This window comes from Mus caroli, chromosome 12 (assembly GCF_900094665.2).
Source record: "Mus caroli chromosome 12, CAROLI_EIJ_v1.1, whole genome shotgun sequence".
NCBI lineage: Eukaryota > Metazoa > Chordata > Mammalia > Rodentia > Muridae > Mus > Mus caroli.
Genome location: NC_034581.1, coordinates 98805292 through 98824161, shown reverse-complemented (window position 1 = coordinate 98824161; position 18870 = coordinate 98805292). Strand labels below are relative to the sequence as shown.

General features: G+C 43.4%; 2 protein-coding genes across 3 annotated transcripts in view; both read right to left on the bottom strand.

The window, feature by feature from the left end:
• Positions 1-3902: 3902 nt before the first annotated feature.
• Positions 3903-11637, bottom strand: LOC110307043 (serine protease inhibitor A3K). Of its 2 annotated transcripts, none has more exons than XM_021179254.2 (5): positions 11538-11637; positions 8896-9552; positions 6844-7117; positions 5778-5931; positions 3903-4821 (listed from the first exon to the last, which is right to left on the bottom strand). In XM_021179254.2, the coding sequence occupies exons 2-5, from the start codon at positions 9533-9535 to the stop codon at positions 4633-4635; spliced, it is 1257 nt and encodes a 418-aa protein (XP_021034913.1). In that variant the 5' UTR covers positions 9536-9552; positions 11538-11637; the 3' UTR covers positions 3903-4632. The 2 variants fall into 2 exon arrangements, with proteins under 2 accessions (XP_021034913.1, XP_021034912.1); XM_021179253.2 differs by having other exon boundaries at positions 11542-11617.
• Positions 11638-14357: 2720 nt separating this feature from the next.
• The window catches only part of LOC110306587 (serine protease inhibitor A3K-like), a 7119-nt gene continuing 2606 nt past the window's right edge, over positions 14358-18870 (bottom strand). Inside the window, exon 3 of the mRNA XM_021178657.2 lies at positions 14358-14388. Coding sequence (XP_021034316.1) covers positions 14358-14388 — 31 coding nt within the window. The remainder of the gene's footprint in view (positions 14389-18870) is intronic.

The window sequence follows — 18870 nt, the reverse complement described above, 5'->3', positions numbered from 1 at the left end:
GAGGCTTTCCCCCACTTTCTCCTCTATACGTTTCAGTGACTCTGGTTTTATGTGGAGTTCCTTGATTCACTTAGACTTGAGCTTTCTATGATGAGATAAGAATGGATCAATTTGCATTCTTCTACATGATATCCACCAGTTAAGCCAGGACAGTTTGTTGAAAATGCTGTATTTTTTTCCACTAGATGGATGGTTTTAGCTCCCTTGTCAAAGATCAAGTGACCATAGATGTGTATGTTCATTTCTGGGTATTCAATTCTATTCCATTGATCTATCTACCTGTTGCTGTACCAGTACCATGCAGGTTTTTTTTGTTTTGTTTTGTTTTTTTGTTTTTTTTTTTTTATCACAATTGGTCTGTAGTACAGCTTGAGTTCAGGCATGTCGATTCCCCCAGAGTTTCTTTTATTGTTGAGAATAGTTTTTGCTATGCTAGGTTTTTGTTATTCCAGATGAATTTGCAAATTGCCCTTTCTAACTAGGTGAAGAATTGAGTTGGCATTTTGATGGGAATGATATTGAATCTGTAGATTGCTTTCAGCAAGGTAGCCATTTTTTACAATATTAATCATACCAATCTATGAGCCTGGGATATCTTTTCATCTTCTGAGATCTTCTTCAATTTCTTTCTTCAGAGAATTGAAGTTCTTGTCATACAGATCTTTCACTCCCTTAGTTAGAGTCACATCAAGGTATTTTATATTATTTGTGACTATTGTGAAGGGTGTTGTTTCCCTAATTTCTTTCTCAGCCTGTTTATCTTTTGTGTTGAGAAAGGCCACTGATTTGTTTGAGTTAATTTTATATCCAGCTACTTCACTGAAGCTGTGTATCAGGTTTAGGAGTTCTCTGGTGGAATTTTTAGGGTCACTTAACTATACTATCATATCATCTGCAAATAGTGATATTTTGTCTTCTTCCTTTCCAATTTGTATCCCCTTGATCTCCTTTTGTTGTAGAATTGCTCTGGCTAGGACTTTGAGTACTATATTGAATAGGTAGGGAGAAAGTGCACAGCCTTGTCTAGTTCCTGATTTTAGTGGGATTGCTTCTTGTTTCTCTCCATTTAGTTTGATGTTGGTTACTGGTTTGCTGTATATTGCTTTTATTATGTTTAGGTATAGGCCTTGAATTTCTGATTTTCAGAGACTTTTATCATGAATGGGTGTTGGATTTTGTCAAATGCTTTCTCAGCATCTAATGAGATGATCATGTGTTTTTGTCTTTGAGTTTGTATATATAGTGGATTATGTTAATGGATTCTTGTATATTTAACCATCCTTCAAGTAGTATAAAGCCTACTTGAACATGATGGTTGATCTTTTTGATGTGTCCTTTGATTTGGTTTGCGAGGATTTTATTGAGTATTTTTGCATCGATATCCATAAGGGAAATTGGTCTGAAGTTCTCTGTCTTTGTTGGGTCTTAATGTGTTTTAGGTATCAGAGTAATTGTGGCTTCATAGAATGAGTTGGGTAGAGTACCTTCTGTTTCTATTTTGTGGAATAGTATGAGTCGAATTGAAATTTGGTCTTCATTGAAGGTCTGATAGAACTCTGCACTAAACCCATTTTGTCCTGGGCTTTTAGGTTGGGAGACTATTAAAGACTGCTTGTATTTCTTTAGTGGAAATGGGACTGTTTAGATCATTAATCTGTTCCTTATTTAACTTTGGTTCCTTGTATCGGTCTAAGAAATTGTCCATTTCATCCAGGTTTTCCAGTTTTGTTGAGTATAGCATTTTATAGTAGGATCTGATGATGTTTTGGATTTCCTCATGTTCTGTTGTTTTGTCTCCCTTTTAATTTCTTATTTTGTTAAGTAGGATACTGTCTCTGTGCCCTCTAGTTAGTCTGGCTCTCGGTTTACCTATCTTGTTGATTTTGTTAAAAACGAACAAAAACAGCTCCTGATTTGGTTGATTCTTTGTATAGTTCTTTTTATTTCCACTTGGTTGATTTCAGCCCTGAGTTTGATTATTTCCTGCTGCCTACTCCTCTTGGGTGAATTTGTTTCCTTTTGTTCTAGAGCTTTTAGGTGTGCTGTCAAGCTGCTAGCATATGCTCTCTCTAGTTTCTTTTTGGTGGCAGTCAGAGCTATGAGTTTTACTCCTTAGGAATGCTTTCATTGTGTCCCATAAGTTTGGGTTTGTTGTGGCTTCAGTTGTTAATCACCTAAGTCTGCCGCTTTTTTAACCTCAGAAAGAACAAAGAAAGTTTTACGGTTTTTTAGATGTTGCCACCAGCATTTCAATACAGTTAGAGAGTTAGAATTACCAGAGACCCTCAGACTTTAAAGCCACACCAGCGTCCTATTCTGTGCCTCCACAATCATTCTCTCTGATCCAGGAGGCTCTGGGCACCTTTCCACTGTTGAATTAGTATAAAATAGATCAATGTACATCATGGAGAAACCAGTGAGCAATACAGGAAGTTCCCAGGGTATCAACCTAAGGGATCGGCAGTACTTTCAGGCACATATCTTCCTGACCACAGTCTGTTCCCTCAATTGCACACTGGGTCGCTCCCTTTAGAGTGTTCATCACACAGGCAATAATTGAAGAATGAGAGAGGAGAAACCCTCATTGCCCAAGGAATGAGGGAAAGAAAACCCTGACATCTTGGTCCTAGACTGCATAAGAGATGGACTCAGATTTGACCACAAGTTCCAGAATAAGCTCACCAACAGATGGACGTGCATTCAGCACCAAGCTCCTTAGACACCTGGGCTGAATCCAGGAAGGATGGAGGGATATAGCTGGGGATTTTCAGTACACACAGAGTACATGTGGTCTCCCAGTCTCAGGGAAATGCCTAACAGACACATTGGGAAAACTGTTGGGCCATTTGATAGTTTCAATAGATGAGTCCTTCTCTCATCTCATGGCTATCAGTTAAGGGTATCTAATTGTTCACAGGGAACTGGGGTCTGAGTGTTACCCACCAGGCTCTAATTCTCTGTTGACTTTTTATCCACTGTTCAATGGGTCTTTGCCAGAGCCCTAAGACTCAAGCAAGTCTCAATCTGAATGTACAGCTGGCCTTCTCCATGTAACCACTGGCTGTGTTTCCAGGTCCAGAGGATTCCCGAGGAATAGCAGGTGCCCCAACCCAAATGTACTATGACCTGTCTTCTTTCATCAAGACAGCAGGCAAGCTCATCCCTTGAGCTGAATAATCCACTCTTCTCCCCAGTTGTATCCTGATGCTCCTGGAGACTGCCCTCAATGGCAATCTTCATCTATCATAAGTCAGTTCTCTGTAACCTTATAGAGTTCCTTTCCCAAGTAAGAAACTTTGTGTAACCCCTCCTATGCTCTTTATGGCTCTGATTATTCTAATATCCTCAAAGAGCCATACTCTTTCCCAACCTGTGGTCACTCCTACATCTTCTACTCCACCATCAGCTACACTGTTGTTCCAGAAATTCACTTCTTCTCAGATCTTCAGAAATGGCTCCATTGTTCTTTGCCCTGCCCAAAATATTCTCTCTGGTTATCTGAGCACCTTCTCATTCTCCTGGTATCCATCTCAGCAGAGATGTCACCTGATCCATGGACCATTTGGTTCTTCTCTCAGAAGTATCAGAGCTCTATTTTATCAACCACCTGCCCTCCATAGTGACACCTTATGAATAGGCTCACAACTTGGAGGAGACTGTTCCTTTGTCATAAGGACACTTGGAAGAGCATCCCACAAGCCAAAATATATACTTGAGTGATAATGGGGGAAATAACTAAGTTTTCCTCTGCCTCAGTTTCCTCTTCCATAGAAGGGATTGTTAATAGTATATATGTCAGAGAGCCATAAAAGGAGTCACAGAATGCATGACAATGTCTACTACTATGTTGTCACTAGAGGTAACCCCTTCCAACAGGAGCTGAGAGAACACTGCCTGGGCACTTTCTGTTCAGGTAATGTTTATTGATCCTTTCCTCCTGTCTCCTATTTTGGTTGGTGGTTTTCATCTTTTATGTGAGGTTGGTCAGCTGGGATCTTAGAGAGAGGCTGAGGTGGAGTCCCAGGGGAAGAGGAGCTTGTCTGACCCTCAGTCCCATGCAGGTGTAGGAGTTTGGGTTCTGACTGTGCCAGATATAGGCAGGCTCAGGGGACCCTACATGGGGCACTGAGTGGCAAAGCCTGCAGAGGGAAAGAAAGCATAACCTTGGGAAAGCATGACACCAGGCCTTCTCAGATGCTGGAATGACATTCAGGGCAACAGGTTTCCTTCTCATTCCTGGGCTTGATTCTCAAGGGTTAGCCCAGAGGCCAGCATGGTCCCATCAAGACTGTGTAAGCAGATGTGCTCAAAGTCAGTATTGGAACTCTGTGTATTTGCCAATGCCTAGGTTTGCGGTACAGATATATAAAGAGGACTCACCAGGGAAAAAGAATAAAGGCAGATTCCAGGTTCAGAAATATGCACAGATGCTCCCAAGAGGCCTGAGAGCCTGACACTGAGAGTCCAAAGTCTTATGTGCATGTNGGATCACAGAGATAGTCAATGTAGCTGTCTANGCNAACTTTGCAACAGCCAATCAGAGCTTGAATGACAGGATGTATATAGAGATCCACATGCAGACTCTGTCCCAGAGCCCTGGGCAGAATCATGAGAACTTGGGGAGCTTTAGGTCTACTTGGGGTTAGTGACTTTGGCCATAAAGAGGATACTCTGAGAACCTGTCTGATAGATAACCAACAGGAATGGCCTGTTGAAAGACACTGCTGGTAATATGGCCTTACGAATGCCACCAATAACCCCTGTGGCAGCAGCTGCTTCTGTGCCTGTCTCAGCTACATCCAGCACAGCCTTGTGGACCACCTGTGGGGAAAGAAACACATCACTCAGTAGAGACCAGGGAGGGAAGGAAAGAGGTCTGGAGCAGGCAGTAAGTGCTGGCCTCATCTGCTGGGGAATTTCTTTGTTTCTTTCCTGGGCTCTAATCCTGCATTTCCCAAGTCTCTGCTCAGGGTGTGAGATGAAGCATGGCTTGGGTCTGCTCAGTGTCTGAATCTGTGCTGTCCTGAAATCACTACAATAGGAGGACAGGAGCAGGCAGTGGCAGGAGTTTCTTCATATGCAGCCTCCCAACTTCGTCAGAGGGAACAGCCAGGGTGCTGTCAGCCAGTGCCAGATTCATCATCCCTCCTGCTCCAGCCTCCTTGTGATATGCAACAGCAATGTGCAACCCATGGTTTCACATTTCCAAAATACCATGTCCTGCTGGGACTGATCTGTACCCAGAGCTCTGAGTGGGCGCTGGACACAACATTGGTTACAGCCAGGCTGTGCACCTAAGACTGTAGTATAGGGGTCTAAAGCATCTTCTTTCACGGTCTTGGAGTTTTCCTCAAAACTGCCATGACTCCTTGTCATTAGTTTTACTATTAATAATCTGAGTGCTGGTCAAGAAGTACTGTCCCAGCACTGTAGTATAGGAGGTAAAGTATGGAAGTGGTTTGGCCTACAGTGTATTTTGGGTGCCAATGAATTGAATTGTGGGTGCCCGTGTAGTGTAGTGTAGGTGCCCCTGCAGTGTACTGTATGTTGCACTGCAGTGCAGCACATGTTGGTATCCATGTTTCTATGGAGCAACTCTAGGCCCTTTCCCACTATGGGCTCCTAGGTGAGCTTATGTACAGGGGTAGAGGATGAACATTTGTTAAGGAAACTCAGAAATGTGGGATTCTCACACATGCACCATCCTCACAGCCCACATACCCTCCACCATCTACTTTCAGGACCCAAGGCGAAGCATCCTGTGCTTCTTGTCTTACCTGAGACACACTCAGTTGCTTGGCTTCTGTGATCCCAGATAGGTCAGCTTGTTCGGTGAAGACTTTCTCAATCCCCATTTCTGGAAGGACATCCTCCTCCAGCCTGTAGCTACTAGAGATGGAGAACTTGGGCAGGTTTAGCTCCTCTATTTGGCTGAGAATAAAAAAGAGCAAGGTAAGAGTCCATGGACTTTGTGACCCCCCTCAATCCATCATGTCCCTGGATCTCCTCACCACGCAGCCATCTCCCTGGAGAAAATCCTCTTTCCATCCATGCCTAGTCGACTTGACTTTGCTCTTTCTAATGTATTAATCATCTATCAGGGCCAGAGAGTGATTACAGTGGACAGGCAACCTGACTTGGTCCTAGCTGTCCTGGGACGTAGAATGCTTTCCTCCTACATCCTCAGTACAATTCTCCCCTAGCATGGCAATTCTAAAACATCTTCTAATGAGCCTTCTATTTAAAATTGCACACTGTATCAGATTCCAGCTATTCTAATCTTTGGATACTCCCCTTCTTAACTTCACCCTTTCTCATATTTTAACCTACTTGATGACGGTTAATTTAATTTCATTACCACACTCTTTCTTCCTCAATGCTAAGAGGAGCCCAAAGAGTACATTTGTGCTTCAGTCTCTGATATACATTCAGAGTCTACATCAGATGATATATAGTAGGACTTCAAGTCTTATCCTATGTATGGTTAATAATGGCTATTGAGGGATGAGAAGGCAGAGATGATTCTCAGAGCTCATCTGTCAATCACAATTCACTCTGCCTTACAACTCATTCTATATTCTGTGTAACTTACAGCCAGTTAGAGGGAGAAAAACCACAGTTCTTTGTTCTAGCTGATCCCATCTTGTGAAAAACAAAATTGACAGCAATTCATGGCCCAAAATACGTAATCAACAGAAAGAAATTCAAATAAATTCTATCTGTTCCCCGGGGATTGCCCACCATTACAAAGGATACTAGTGAGTCTCTGAGGTACAGGGACACTGGCCACTATGTAACAGCGGGACAGGTGTCCCAGCTGTTTTGGGTCCTGTGGACCTGCACCTGGGAATCAAAGTTTTCCTCCATTTCCTCAGGGTCTCTGGTTGTAAGCTGTCCTCCACCTGCTGCATCCTGCCCTGGTCAGGGAGGATGAGCAGGGCGCTGGCCTTTCCTGTGTACTTCAGTTCCACCACAGAGCAGGACAGCTCCTCATCACGGAAGTGGCGTGTGGTCAGTAACTTCATTTTCATCATGGGAACTGTCACAGATCTCTTCTCATCCAAGTAGAACTCAGACTCAAATGTGTCCTGAGGGTCAAAGGATATCTCCCATTTGCCTAAAGATGAGGCAAATGATCATATTTTAAACACAAGACAAACACTTCACCTCCTCCCCATTTATGCTCAGCTTTGGAGTTATGACAGCAGTCCATCATCTTCATTCACTCAGGTTGTCCCTTCATGTAGCATATGATGAATTTGATAAAGCTTGGTAGTTGACCAATCTGCTAGCTCTGGGCATTGTGTCCAGGTGGGGTCTAGAAAGGGAACTTCAAAATCACAGCCTGGCTATTTGAGCTCCTGACACTGTCAGGGATCTGGGGTGGAGAGTGTAAGAGAGACAAGAGTGAAAGTGGTGAGACTGGAGACAGGGGAGAGTTGAGGCTCTCATCTTTCTCAGGAGAACCAATGTCTTGTGGGACAGGATTCAGGGGAAACAAGAGCACAGACTGTTCTCCAAAATCATGAGTCGTTCATAATTCATAGATTGTGGCCTAATACATGGGAAATGAGTCCTCATTTCACACATTGGCATGACAGTCTCTTCAAATCACAGACACCACTCAGGCTTATCCCAGAAATCTAGTTTCTGTCCCCACTACCAATGAACATTATGGGACTCAATAGTGAAACAATTCCTTCCTCTTAGCATCTTACAGCCCAGGCATACATCCCACCTCACAGCAAGCAGCACTTGAGTTTGGGTCTGGGGAGAGTTGAAAGAATCGTGTCCTGTGGTCTAACGCTTCAAGCTTTCACTCAGCTTCTACCATTACCAGGTCACAGCAGTTCTGGGGAATCCTGCTCTCTTGATATTCTGTCCTCCTGTATTCTGTCATCCTGTGCTCTCATCTCCTGTCCTATTTTTCTCTCCATTGTCATCTTCATTTTCTGCCTGTAGCCCAGACCTGCCCTAACTCTACCCTGGATTAACTTTGATTAGCTCCAGACACCATAAGGTTTGGTTATATCATCACTTCGGTCAGGCACCAATTTCAGGGCTGTCCCCTTTCTCCCTGTCTCTATCAGGGAGGATTGGTGGGCATTGGATTTCTAGATTTCCCCCCAGTACCATCACCTAAAATATCTCCAACTGAGTCTCCATCTCTCTTGCATCCAAGTCTCATCAGACTCCTTGAACCAGGAATGTCTCTTGGCTAAATGGCTAGTTATTTTACAAAGGCAAAATTCTACAAAGCAGTCAGATTCTAAACACAGAACGCTGCCTGGCTGACACTTCCCCATCTCTAATTGCTCTTACTGAGTCCTTGCTTCTCCATGCACAGCAACAGTTTAGTACAGAAAATCGTCAGAGGAGAAGTACTGCACCAAACCTGCCCACAGGGCTCTTCACTACTTCCATGTCCCAATTACCATCTCTGAGCTAGTTATGATCAAGAAATTCCTAGTCCACTTGAACCCACCTAGAGACAGAGGCTCTCCAGCATTTATGGACTTCTGCTATAGGAACATGTTAAAAATGCCTGCAATGGGAATCTGGGGGGGAACCTGTCTCTGCAGGGAGTAGCCATAGCTTCTGACCAGCAGGTAGGATTGGACATGTGAGGTAAGATATTCTGCTTGTAAGTGAGGTTAAGTCGTAGCCAATAAGCAGCCCTTGTAGACTGAGAGCTCAGGACTTCTCTTGAGTATGTACCAGGAAACACAACTGTTGTCTAGAGATAGCTTAGAAGAGGAGACTGGTGAGTGACAAGAAGCTAGGCACCCACATGCCCAAGGCTTTGGGCACCTTCTTTCCTGTGATCCTCTGATAGCACAGGTACCCAGCTAAGCTCCTCTCCCTCTCCCACTCCTGATCAGGGACCTCTCTCACCTTTAAAGTAGATGTAATTCACCAGCACCATCAGTGTATCCGTATCCAGTTCTGAGATCAGTTCCTTGATCATCCCCTGGGTCTGATTGCTCACATAGTCATTGATGAGCTTTTTGGCCTCAGTAGGCTGCTGGAAGTCTGCTGTGAAGGCCTCAGCCTGGTACAGAGACCTTGTCTTCTCATGGAATTCTGCCAGGATCTGCAGGTCCTTTTCAAGAAACATAGCATTGCCTATGTTTATCTGATCCTGGTCCTCTGGTTCGCTGAGCCTCTGTAGGAGGTGCCCAAAGCCCTGGTGAATGTCTGCTTCAGAGGTCTCTGTGAGATTGAACTTGAGACCTTCTAGAATCTCTTCCAGGGTGTTGCCCTTTGCTCCCAGGGACACGAGGGCCAAGGTAGCTGAGATGCTAAGTGGGGAGAAGACAATATTTTTATCTGGATTTTTCAAAGCCAACTTCTTGTACAGGCTGAAGGCAAAGTTAGTGTTGACGAAGGCCAATGTGAGACTGTCATCTTGTGTCCCATTGTCTTGGTGTTCATGGAATGCAATATCCATTTCCTTTGTGCCATCTGGGAAGCATAGGACAGCAGGACAGATCCCAGCCATTAAGATCATCCCCATAGCTACAATGAAGGCCATCTTTTCTGTTCTCCAGGCTGAAAAGAAATCATCCTTTGAGTCTGGGAAGACCTTATGGAGCTCTGAGTATCTAATAGTTTTCCCACCCTGGCTGGCATTGTGCTCTGCTCTGTTGCCCTTCCTGACTCTGTGACTGCCCACAGTAGGTAATATAGCCTCTCAGATGCAGTACTCCATCCTAAGCTCCCTACTTCCAGGTAGGAAGTGCTGTCACAGAAGCCAATTTTCATAGTTGGGAACCAAGATCCAGAGATTTGAAGGGACATGTTAGGGTCACAAGAAAAATCAGAATAGTAGTGGGGGATGGGTGTAAGCCCTGTCTGCACTTTGCACTTTTGTCACCTCCAGCTGCCCCCTCCTTAGGCTGAACTCTGTTACCTTTGAGCAGTTTTTATCACAGGTCCTATCTTAACCCTTTGATGACAAGTCTGTGAAATCTTAAGGCCCCTGAGTTCATTTGGTGCATGGAGCTAGGTGTTGGGAGTGTTAGTTGTAAGGCAGTGTGAGAAATATCTGGTGCAGTGCAGAAATCCTTAACCCATGGAACCAGCAGTGGAAGGACACACAGGGGAATGTTCTGTCAGCCCTGCCAGGGAATAGCATGGTGCTTTGTACCTCAGGAGGCTTGAAAGTCCTCCTGGCAGGAAGAAGAAAGAGTATCAGTATCAGTCTCTGATATCTGCACCAAATTTCATGTTGGCTGTGTGATAGCAAGCAAATGGGTGGACCTCTCTGTGCAACTCAGCCAGGGGACCAGGTTACATTATTGTTAAGTAGCTGGCTTGTTGTTGGCATTGGGGGATCATGGTTGGGAATGTCTAGCGGTCCATCCCCTCTATATATTACCAGCACAAGGGCCACAGGCTTCTTAATGGACTATAGTTGAAAGCTTGCAATCATGGCTATCTACCTTTGGCCTCTGATCGTTTATTCAGCTATAAAGTTGAAAGAAGCTGGTAAAGGAATGGGAGACAGTCGAAGGAGTGGAGAGAAGAGAGAGCGAAGAGGGGAGATGAGAAAAGAGGGAGGGAAAAAGGAGAGAGGAGAATGAGTAGAGGAGAGAAGAGGAGTAGCAAGGAGAGGGGAGAGAAGAGAGAGGATGGAGGAGAGAGGACTGGGGAGAGAGGAGAGCTCAGAGAGTAGAAGTTTGGAGAACGGAAGGAGATAGAAATGGGAAAAAGGGTGCAAGGAGATAGGAAGAGGGAAGAGAGGGGAGTAGGAAGAGGGACAGGGAGAAAAATCAGGATGAAGTGAAGGGAATTAGGCTGGGAGAGAAGACAAGAGGAACACACAGGGAGCTGGAGAAAGCAGAGAAGGATGTGTTGGCACTAAACCACTAGTCCCCATTGCTGTGACATTGCTACAGAGGATCCCAGAACCTCAACAACTTGGCTGCCTTTACTCTGTGCTTTACTTTCAGACGGATGCAACCGTTTCTCTGGAAATGTATTTTCAACAGTATTTTGTGCCAAAATTATTTCCAGACAAAAGAGGTTGCTCAGTTGGTATGACAAGAGTCATGGCTCAGTGACTGCGACTTCTTTGCTTCCCTAGTTAAGGATGAAACCTGTCTGCTTGGCCAGGGGATCTGGGATCTAAGAAGGAAGTGGGGTCACAACACACCCCCAGGCATCGCCTCTGTGATGTGAGCAAGACAGAACTGTCGCGTCATCCAGAGTGACTGTGCACCAGTCCTGTCTCACCCTAGCTATGACAGCAACATGCTTTGCAAATTCTTAAAACTTCATCCCAGTAGAGTCAGAGGAGCAGCCTCCATTTACTGTCCATGAGCAGAGACCACAGCAGTTGCATCTTCAATTTGCAAGTGAAACAGACCAGAGAGAAGATTCTGTGAACCCCAGAAATGTTCCCTTATTGTAGACCAGTATCTCATCCAAAGCCCTTGCCTCAGCCATACACATGTTGTAGGCCATAGCTAGTACCACACAGTCCTGGGACAGTGCCTTTTCTGTCCCTGGAGTCAAGGAATCCCAAGCATTACCTGCAGATGATACCAGCCAGATAACAGCCTCTGTGATAGCTGACTCCTGATGTTCAGGGTTGCGGTTTGCCTGGCATCTCCTCAGTGAACAGTGATGTCTATTTATTCCTCCCTAGGACTCCTCCCTCCTCTTAGGAAATGTTGGCATGGACAAGATGTGTTCTGTGTTCGGTTTACAATTCATCAGACAAGAAGATTCCTGGTAATATGGATTTGTAGTCTCTATCAGAACTGCCTCCTGATGGGGCAATTCCCAACTCTTCTCTGTGCCAATTGAATCTCCTGGGTATGTATTCTGTTTATCAAATGTTTCAAAGACAATGTGGAAAGGGGAAGAAGTCAGAAGCAAAACCAGAATGCATGATCTCTACCCTACTGTACTGGCTAGTTTTGTGTCAACTTGACACAGCTGGAGTTATCACAGGGAAAGGAGCTTCAGTTGAGGAAATGCCTCAATGAGATCCAACTCTAAGGCATTTTCTCAATTAGTGATCAAGTGGGAAAGGCCCCTTGTGGGTGGGACCATCTCTGGGCTGGCAGTTTTGGGTTCTATAAGAGTGCAAGCTGAGCAAGCCTGGGAAGCAAGCCAGTGTAGAAAATCCCTCCATGGCCTCTGCATCAGCTCCTGTTTTCTGACCTGCTTGAGTTCCAGTCCTGACTTCCTTTGGTGATGAACAGCAGTATGGAAGTGTAAGCCGAATAAACCCTTTCCTTGCCAACTTGCTTCTTGGTCATGATGTTTGTACAGGAATAGAAACGCTGACCAAAACACCTACTTTTCACCAGGGAGGGCTGCAGCTTTATAGTCTAAGTCATTTAAAAATGAACACTGAATACTAACTAAAAAAAAAAATCAGTAGCCCTCATTTATATAAATATTAAGTGGGCTAAGAAAGAACTGAGAGCAAACATCCTGCACAATAGCCACCAATGACATCAAATATCTTGGTTTAACTCCAACCAGGCAAGGAAACATCCTGAAGGACAAGGTTTCAACTGTCTGAGGAAAGAAATTGAGGAAGATATTACAATATGGCAAGATATCCATGCTCATGGATTGGTAGGATTAGCCTAGTAAAAATGGACATTTTAACAAAAGCAGTCTACTGATTCAGTGAAATTCCCATTCAAATTCCAACACAATTCTTTACAGGCCTTGAAAGAGCATTTCTCAACTTCATATGGAAAAAAAACACCCAGGATAGGTATAAAAAAACTTGTATAATATAAGAACTTCTATATCTGTACCACCATCCCTGATTTCAAGCTGTACTACAGAGCAATAGTAATAAACCCCCAAGGTATTGGCATGAAGACAGACATGTTGATCAATGGAATAGAACTGAGTGATCTAGGAGAACCCACTGAGCAAAAGCAAAGGTTTGGTTTGACTCACAGTTTCAAAGTCTACAGTTCAAGGTCTGCTGGCTCCAGTTCTGTCCTAGGTCTATTTCCAATGTCTGTGACTACCCTGTACCCAGTTCTTGCCTAACTCTTACCCTCCTGCAGGCCCTAGGCTCTGACACACACTGCCCTTTTCTGGATCAGCCTCCATCTGATACAGTGTTGGAGCCCAAACTCCTGTAGCTGCATGGGGCTTGTTGGTCAGAGCAGCTCCTCTCCCTCTAGCACTTCTACTCAGGGCAGTGTCATAGCATTTCTCTTCATTTCCATCTGACCAACCTTACAGGACAAATAGACACCTCCACCTTCATCACACAAAATGAAAGGAGCAAAGTATCAATTTGTGTATTCCTGCACAGAAAGTGTCCAGGCAGTCTTCACTCAGCTCCTGTTGGCAGGAGTTGTCTCAAATGAGGACAAGGACATAGAGATTGTCACTCACACTCTGTGACTCCTGTGATGGCCCTCTGACCTATATGCTGTTATCAGCCCCTTTCATGGAAGAGGAAACTGAGACACAGGGAAGCTCAATTATTTCCCCATGACCACACAGCTAGACATTATGATGTGGGGGGTGCTCCTCTTAAGTTTCTTGGTCAGCCTTACAGTATAGCAGTCCTTGTTTTCAGCTCCTAGGTAATATTGATTGACCATTGTCACTATGACCACCTTGTTCATTGTCCTATTGGCACTGTTCGATGGCCAGGGAAAGAGGCTAACTGTCCCTAGATTGGGTCATTCTATCTACTTGGTTATTGAACTTCTCTTCAGCTGAAGTCAGGTTTGATGTGTATATACTTGGGACATAAGTATCTTCATGTCCTCCTCCCATCTCCTCCTCATAAATCTTTACCAGGGTCTTTTTTACCAAATTTCCAATCATGGTTTTTGGAAAGAACCTGAAAATCTATTGACTATATCCATGAATCAGTGAGTAATTCCATCACTGCTCATTTCTTCTTCCAACTTTATGACCATGTATACTGCCTGAAGTTCTACCTGTTAAGAAGATGTCCCTTTGCTGCTGGCATCTGGGTTGTCCTTGAAAGATTTGTAATGCTCTATCAGTCCATGGTTGGCTTCTGCCTTCATAACTTGCAGAATAATCAGTAAAACAGGCCCTAATGTTCTCTCCCTCTGTCAACGTATCATTGAATACACATCATGAGGCGCTAGGTGCATGGTTGGCAGCAGACAGCACTGTCAATAAAGTGGAAACTACAGATATTTGGGGAATTTGTTCATGTAACTTTGTAGTGCCTTCAGGATCTGCATGTGTCACATCATGTAAATAGCATTTCCTTTTAATAATAGCATGCTACTATGTACATCTTAACTTGTAACTTGATGAGTCAGACAACAGCTTGATATAATGGAAAGCTCAGTCATATGGTAATATAGGAGCCTGTCACCACCCTAGTTGGAGGTGAAGTTGGCAGAAGGGGCCCTAAAAATGAGGCACAATAAATTCTCATGCAATGGCTAATTTTATTCAGAATACCAGCCAATTTATACTCAGATGGTTAAGTAGAGTCACCTTAGTAAGTGTACAATCAAAAGGACAAACCACAAGTGGTTTAAACAAACAATCAAACAAACAAAGCAAAACCATGGGTTTTCATATAAGCATATAAAAATGTCAATAGTCAGCTGTAATGAATAATCAGAAAAAAACTACCTCCAGTCCACTCCATCTGGGAGGGTCATACAAGCATAACCCAAGAACAATTTTGCGTGTTTGGAAAAACCTGAGGTCACAAGACACTTGTCTTGTTTTCTTGGAGTATTCTCACAAACACATAAAATTCCCCTGATGTAACTTCTTTCAGGAGCAGCCTTCCCAGATGCCTGGACCTTTTGAAGAGCCTTCTCCTGCCCCAGCCCTATAGAAAGCTATCAGCTCTCCAAGTCTCTTGGTATATGGGCAGAGTAGCCCGTTCAAGTGAGGAATGTGCTGTCTCTAGAGCCCAAAAAGCCTACTTACACTAATGCTGAGATGCTGTGTTTGATTCACAATTTTCCCTGGAAGAGGCAAATCTAAAGACTTCTTAACTTTTCCAATCCTAATGGCCCTCACTCCAAGGTCAGGGGACCAAATGAATATTCAGACAACTTCAAAGTATTTTTTTCTCAACCATACATTCTGGGACCAGGAAAACAACTAGGGGATGACTTCAGGAATCTATTGTGTGTTGGGTTTTAGACAAAACTCCACCAATCACCAGACCTCACTAAGCCACTGCTTTAACTAGAGGTCCACAGCGTTTTTTGGATTTTCTTGGAATCATGGTCAATTCAGAACCCAGGAAAGTAATTGTTTCTTCTCCCATGTGTGCTCTTGCCCTTGGAAAATTCTGAAGTTCCCATTTCTGATGACCTGGGAAAGGCGAACACTAAAACTCTTAGATGTTTTATCAAAATCCTCCCTTAGGAGAACCTGGTTTTCCTTTTAGTCAGGAGCTCCAGATCTAAACCTGCAAACTGGCTCAAGTCTGGAAAATGGCTCATGGGCCTAGATTAATTTATGCCACAATTCCATGAAGCCTTTAATTTGTTTGAGAATTTCTTTATTTACATAGACCAAATAAACATGTGTTTTATATATTGTGTGGTTGAACCCCCTAAGACTAATTAGGCAGTAGCTATGGTCAATATGAGTCATGCCATCATAAAAATTACTTTGCCTGTGCTGCCCATTATGATAAATGAGATGACCTTGTCTGCTGATTCAGTTTTTCCTTTTGGCCCATGCTACATCGAGGTTCCAATAAAACTCTTTACACTGAATTCATCCAACTGGCCAGCAGTGTCTCCAAACCCCACGTCTGTCACAGGAAAAGGGTGACCACAAATCCCTTCAAATGTGCTGGTGCCCTTCTCACCATTTTTCTTGTTATAAGATTTGTGAAGAATATCTCTTCTCAGCCTTCCCATTGTGAACAATTGGGTCTTACACAGCATATACACACTAGCATTACAATTTTAGGCATCTCCCACCTCCTTTCAGTACTGGTTCTTTAGGCAAATGCTTTAGTGAACTATATTTTTGAATGTTACCCATTTAGAAACTATATGAGTTTTTAAAGTAAACAATAATGTCCTCTAAAGGAGCTAATATCAATAACCTCAGTCTGATCCAGTTTGATGATCCTTCCACCATTACCCCACTGTCTTAAAATCTGTTCCCACATACATTCCCCAGTATTCTGCTTCACTGAATTGGTACTCTGGCTAGATTATATCAATTTGACACAAGCTAGATTTATCATAAGGAGGGAACCTTGATTAATAATATGTTTCAGTAAGATCAGACTATTGGCAAGCATGTGTAGAATTTTCTTTTTTGCTGATTTATGGAGGGACCAGTCCAGTGGGCATGGTGGTCCTAAATTTTATAAGAAATCAGGCTGAACAGGTCATTTGGAGTAAGGAAGTATGTAGCATCCCTCCATACCTTCTGCATCAGCTCTTGCCTCCAGGTTTCTGCCCTGACTTCCTTCTGTGATAAAGAGTGATTTGGAAATGGAAGACAAATAAACTCCTTTCTCTCCAACTTGCTTTTTGGTCATAGTGTTTCATCACAGCAGTAGAAATCTTAACTAAGACAATGAGGAAACTCATTGAGCTCTGTAGTAGTATCCTTTACTAGGACCCAACAACTTAGGAGTTCCCAGGATCTTGCCAGCTTAACTTACACCATCATGGAAGTACCACCTAAACCATGAAATTCCACATAAAGATAGCATCACCAGCCAAATTGAAAACAAAGACCTAATCCATCAAATATACAGTTTTAGAAAGTCTATAAATATATAAACCTTAGTACTCAGTTTTATCATTCTGATTGTGACTAAATGTTTTTTAAACTAAAATATGTCAATCCAGGATGTTCTTTTTTTTTTTTTTTGCTTAAAAGTTCACAGTGAGAAATTCCTAAGGATACAGTGTCAACCTGAACACCCACTGTAATCTCCAGTCAGCTTTAAAGACTTTCTATTGGCTCAAACTAGTGTTTCAATGGGCAGTGAAGGATTAATTTCCTCAGTCAAAAGTGAAAAAAGGCAATATTTTAGAAGGTAGGGGTGATGGTGGAGAGACTAACTCAGATGAGTTAATCCCTTGAGAATCTGAGAGTTCAAAGTTCTCAGATTCAACAGGATCCCCTGTAATCTCCATCTCAAGTTACANGATCCCCATTCNTTACCAATTGATGCCCTTATTTGAACTGATGACTCCCTCTGAGTTTGGGACATGAATTTTCACAATTGTTTAGGCAACCTTATAGCAAGGGCTTCAGATTGATTTTCTGTGCTGTGAGCTCTGTGGCTGCTGGACAGAAGATTCTCTCCCAAGCTTCCCTTTAGAGACCTGTAGAGTATTGGTTCACATCTGGAGCCAGTTGATGCATCACTGATTGCTTTGTTGTCTCTCATCATATTATGAGGTGCTAAATGTTGGTTAATGTTATCAGGGAGCTCATTCTCTTCCTTTGTCAATTCATCCAGAGAAGCTAGGATCAACCTAGCTGCAACAACACTTTCCTTATTTTCCCACAAATAGTCAAAGCTTTCTTTCTCTTAATCACTGTTTTGATGCTATGAAAAGATACCATGACCAAGGCAAGTCTTATGAAAGAAAGCATTTAATTGACGGCTTGCTTGAAATTTCAGAAGCTTAGTCTATTATCACCATGGCAGAGATTATGGCAGCAGGCAGGAATGGTGTTGGAGAAGTGCCTGAGAGCTACATCCTGGTCTGAAAGGAGATGGGGTGGGGGTGGGGAGAGAGAGAGAGAGAGAGAGAGAGAGAGAGAGAGAGAGAGAGAGATTGAGACTATGTCTGGTGTAGGCTTTAACACCAACAAGACCACCCATATTGACACACTTCCTCTAACAAAGCCACACATCCTTGTCTTTCTAATCCTTTCAATGTGTTCTGCTATCTGACGACTAAGCAGTCAAAAATATAAGCACATTCTTATTCAAGCCTAAACAGTTTTATATACCAAGCCACAAAATCTGGTGCCTCTCACAACTGCTGGATCAAGATAAGCAAATGCATTTGTCTCCTTAAATTTATAAAAACATTTCTACTCTGCCCTCTGAACCTCAGAGTTTGCCTATCTCCCAGGAGTTCTATGTTAATTAAGGACACAGGAGGAGTGCTTTAATCAAAGACACAGTAGGTCTGACCTAAGCAGGAACAGCAGTGCATGCCTCCCAGGAGGCCTGCTCTAATCTGGAAAACACAGCTAGCTCTACCTGTCTCCTAGGAGGCAAGCGGTCTGAGATACCCAGGCCAGTTAATGCCAGATACAAGATGGTGAAAGGCAAGCACAAGAACATAAGCAACAGAAGCCAATGTAATTTTGCACCATCAGAACTCAACTCTCCTACGACATCAAACTCTGCATACCCTATCACACCAGAAGAACAATAGTCTGACTTAAATCTCATCTCATGAAGATGATAGAGGTCTTCAAGGAGGATATAAATAACTCCCTTAATGAAATACAAGAAAACACAGAAGAAACACTTAAAGATCAAACAAATAAATCCCTTAAAGAAATATGGGAAGTAAAATCAAACAGCTGAAGAAGTTGAACAAAATGCTCCAAGACCTAAAGATGGAAATAGAAGCACTAAAGAAAATAAAAATGATTGACCAGGGGCACAAGTCCCTTCTGGTCTACTCCAGCACCGGGGTTCCTTGCCTGCGGAGTTTGTAGACACCTCCAAGTTACTCACAGGACCCTCCACTGGATCTTAAGACCTCTGGTAAGTGGAACACAACTTCTGTCAGGAGGCAGGTTTGAACACCAGGTATCTGGACACCTTCCCTGCAAGAGGAGAGCTTGCCAGCAGAGAGTACTCTGACCACTGAAACTAAGGAGAGAGCTAGTCTCCCAGGTCTGCTGATAGAGGCTAAC

Coding starts and splice junctions, on each gene's coding strand:
- LOC110307043 (XM_021179254.2), bottom strand. CDS start 9,535: ATGGCCTTCATTGTAGCTATGGGGATGATCTTAATGGCTGGGATCTGT. Junction 7,118..8,895: donor GAATTACATCTACTTTAAAG/GTGAGAGAGGTC, acceptor CCTCATCTTTAG/GCAAATGGGAGATATCCTTT. Junction 5,932..6,843: donor AGGAAAACTTTGATTCCCAG/GTGCAGGTCCAC, acceptor TTTTATTCTCAG/CCAAATAGAGGAGCTAAACC.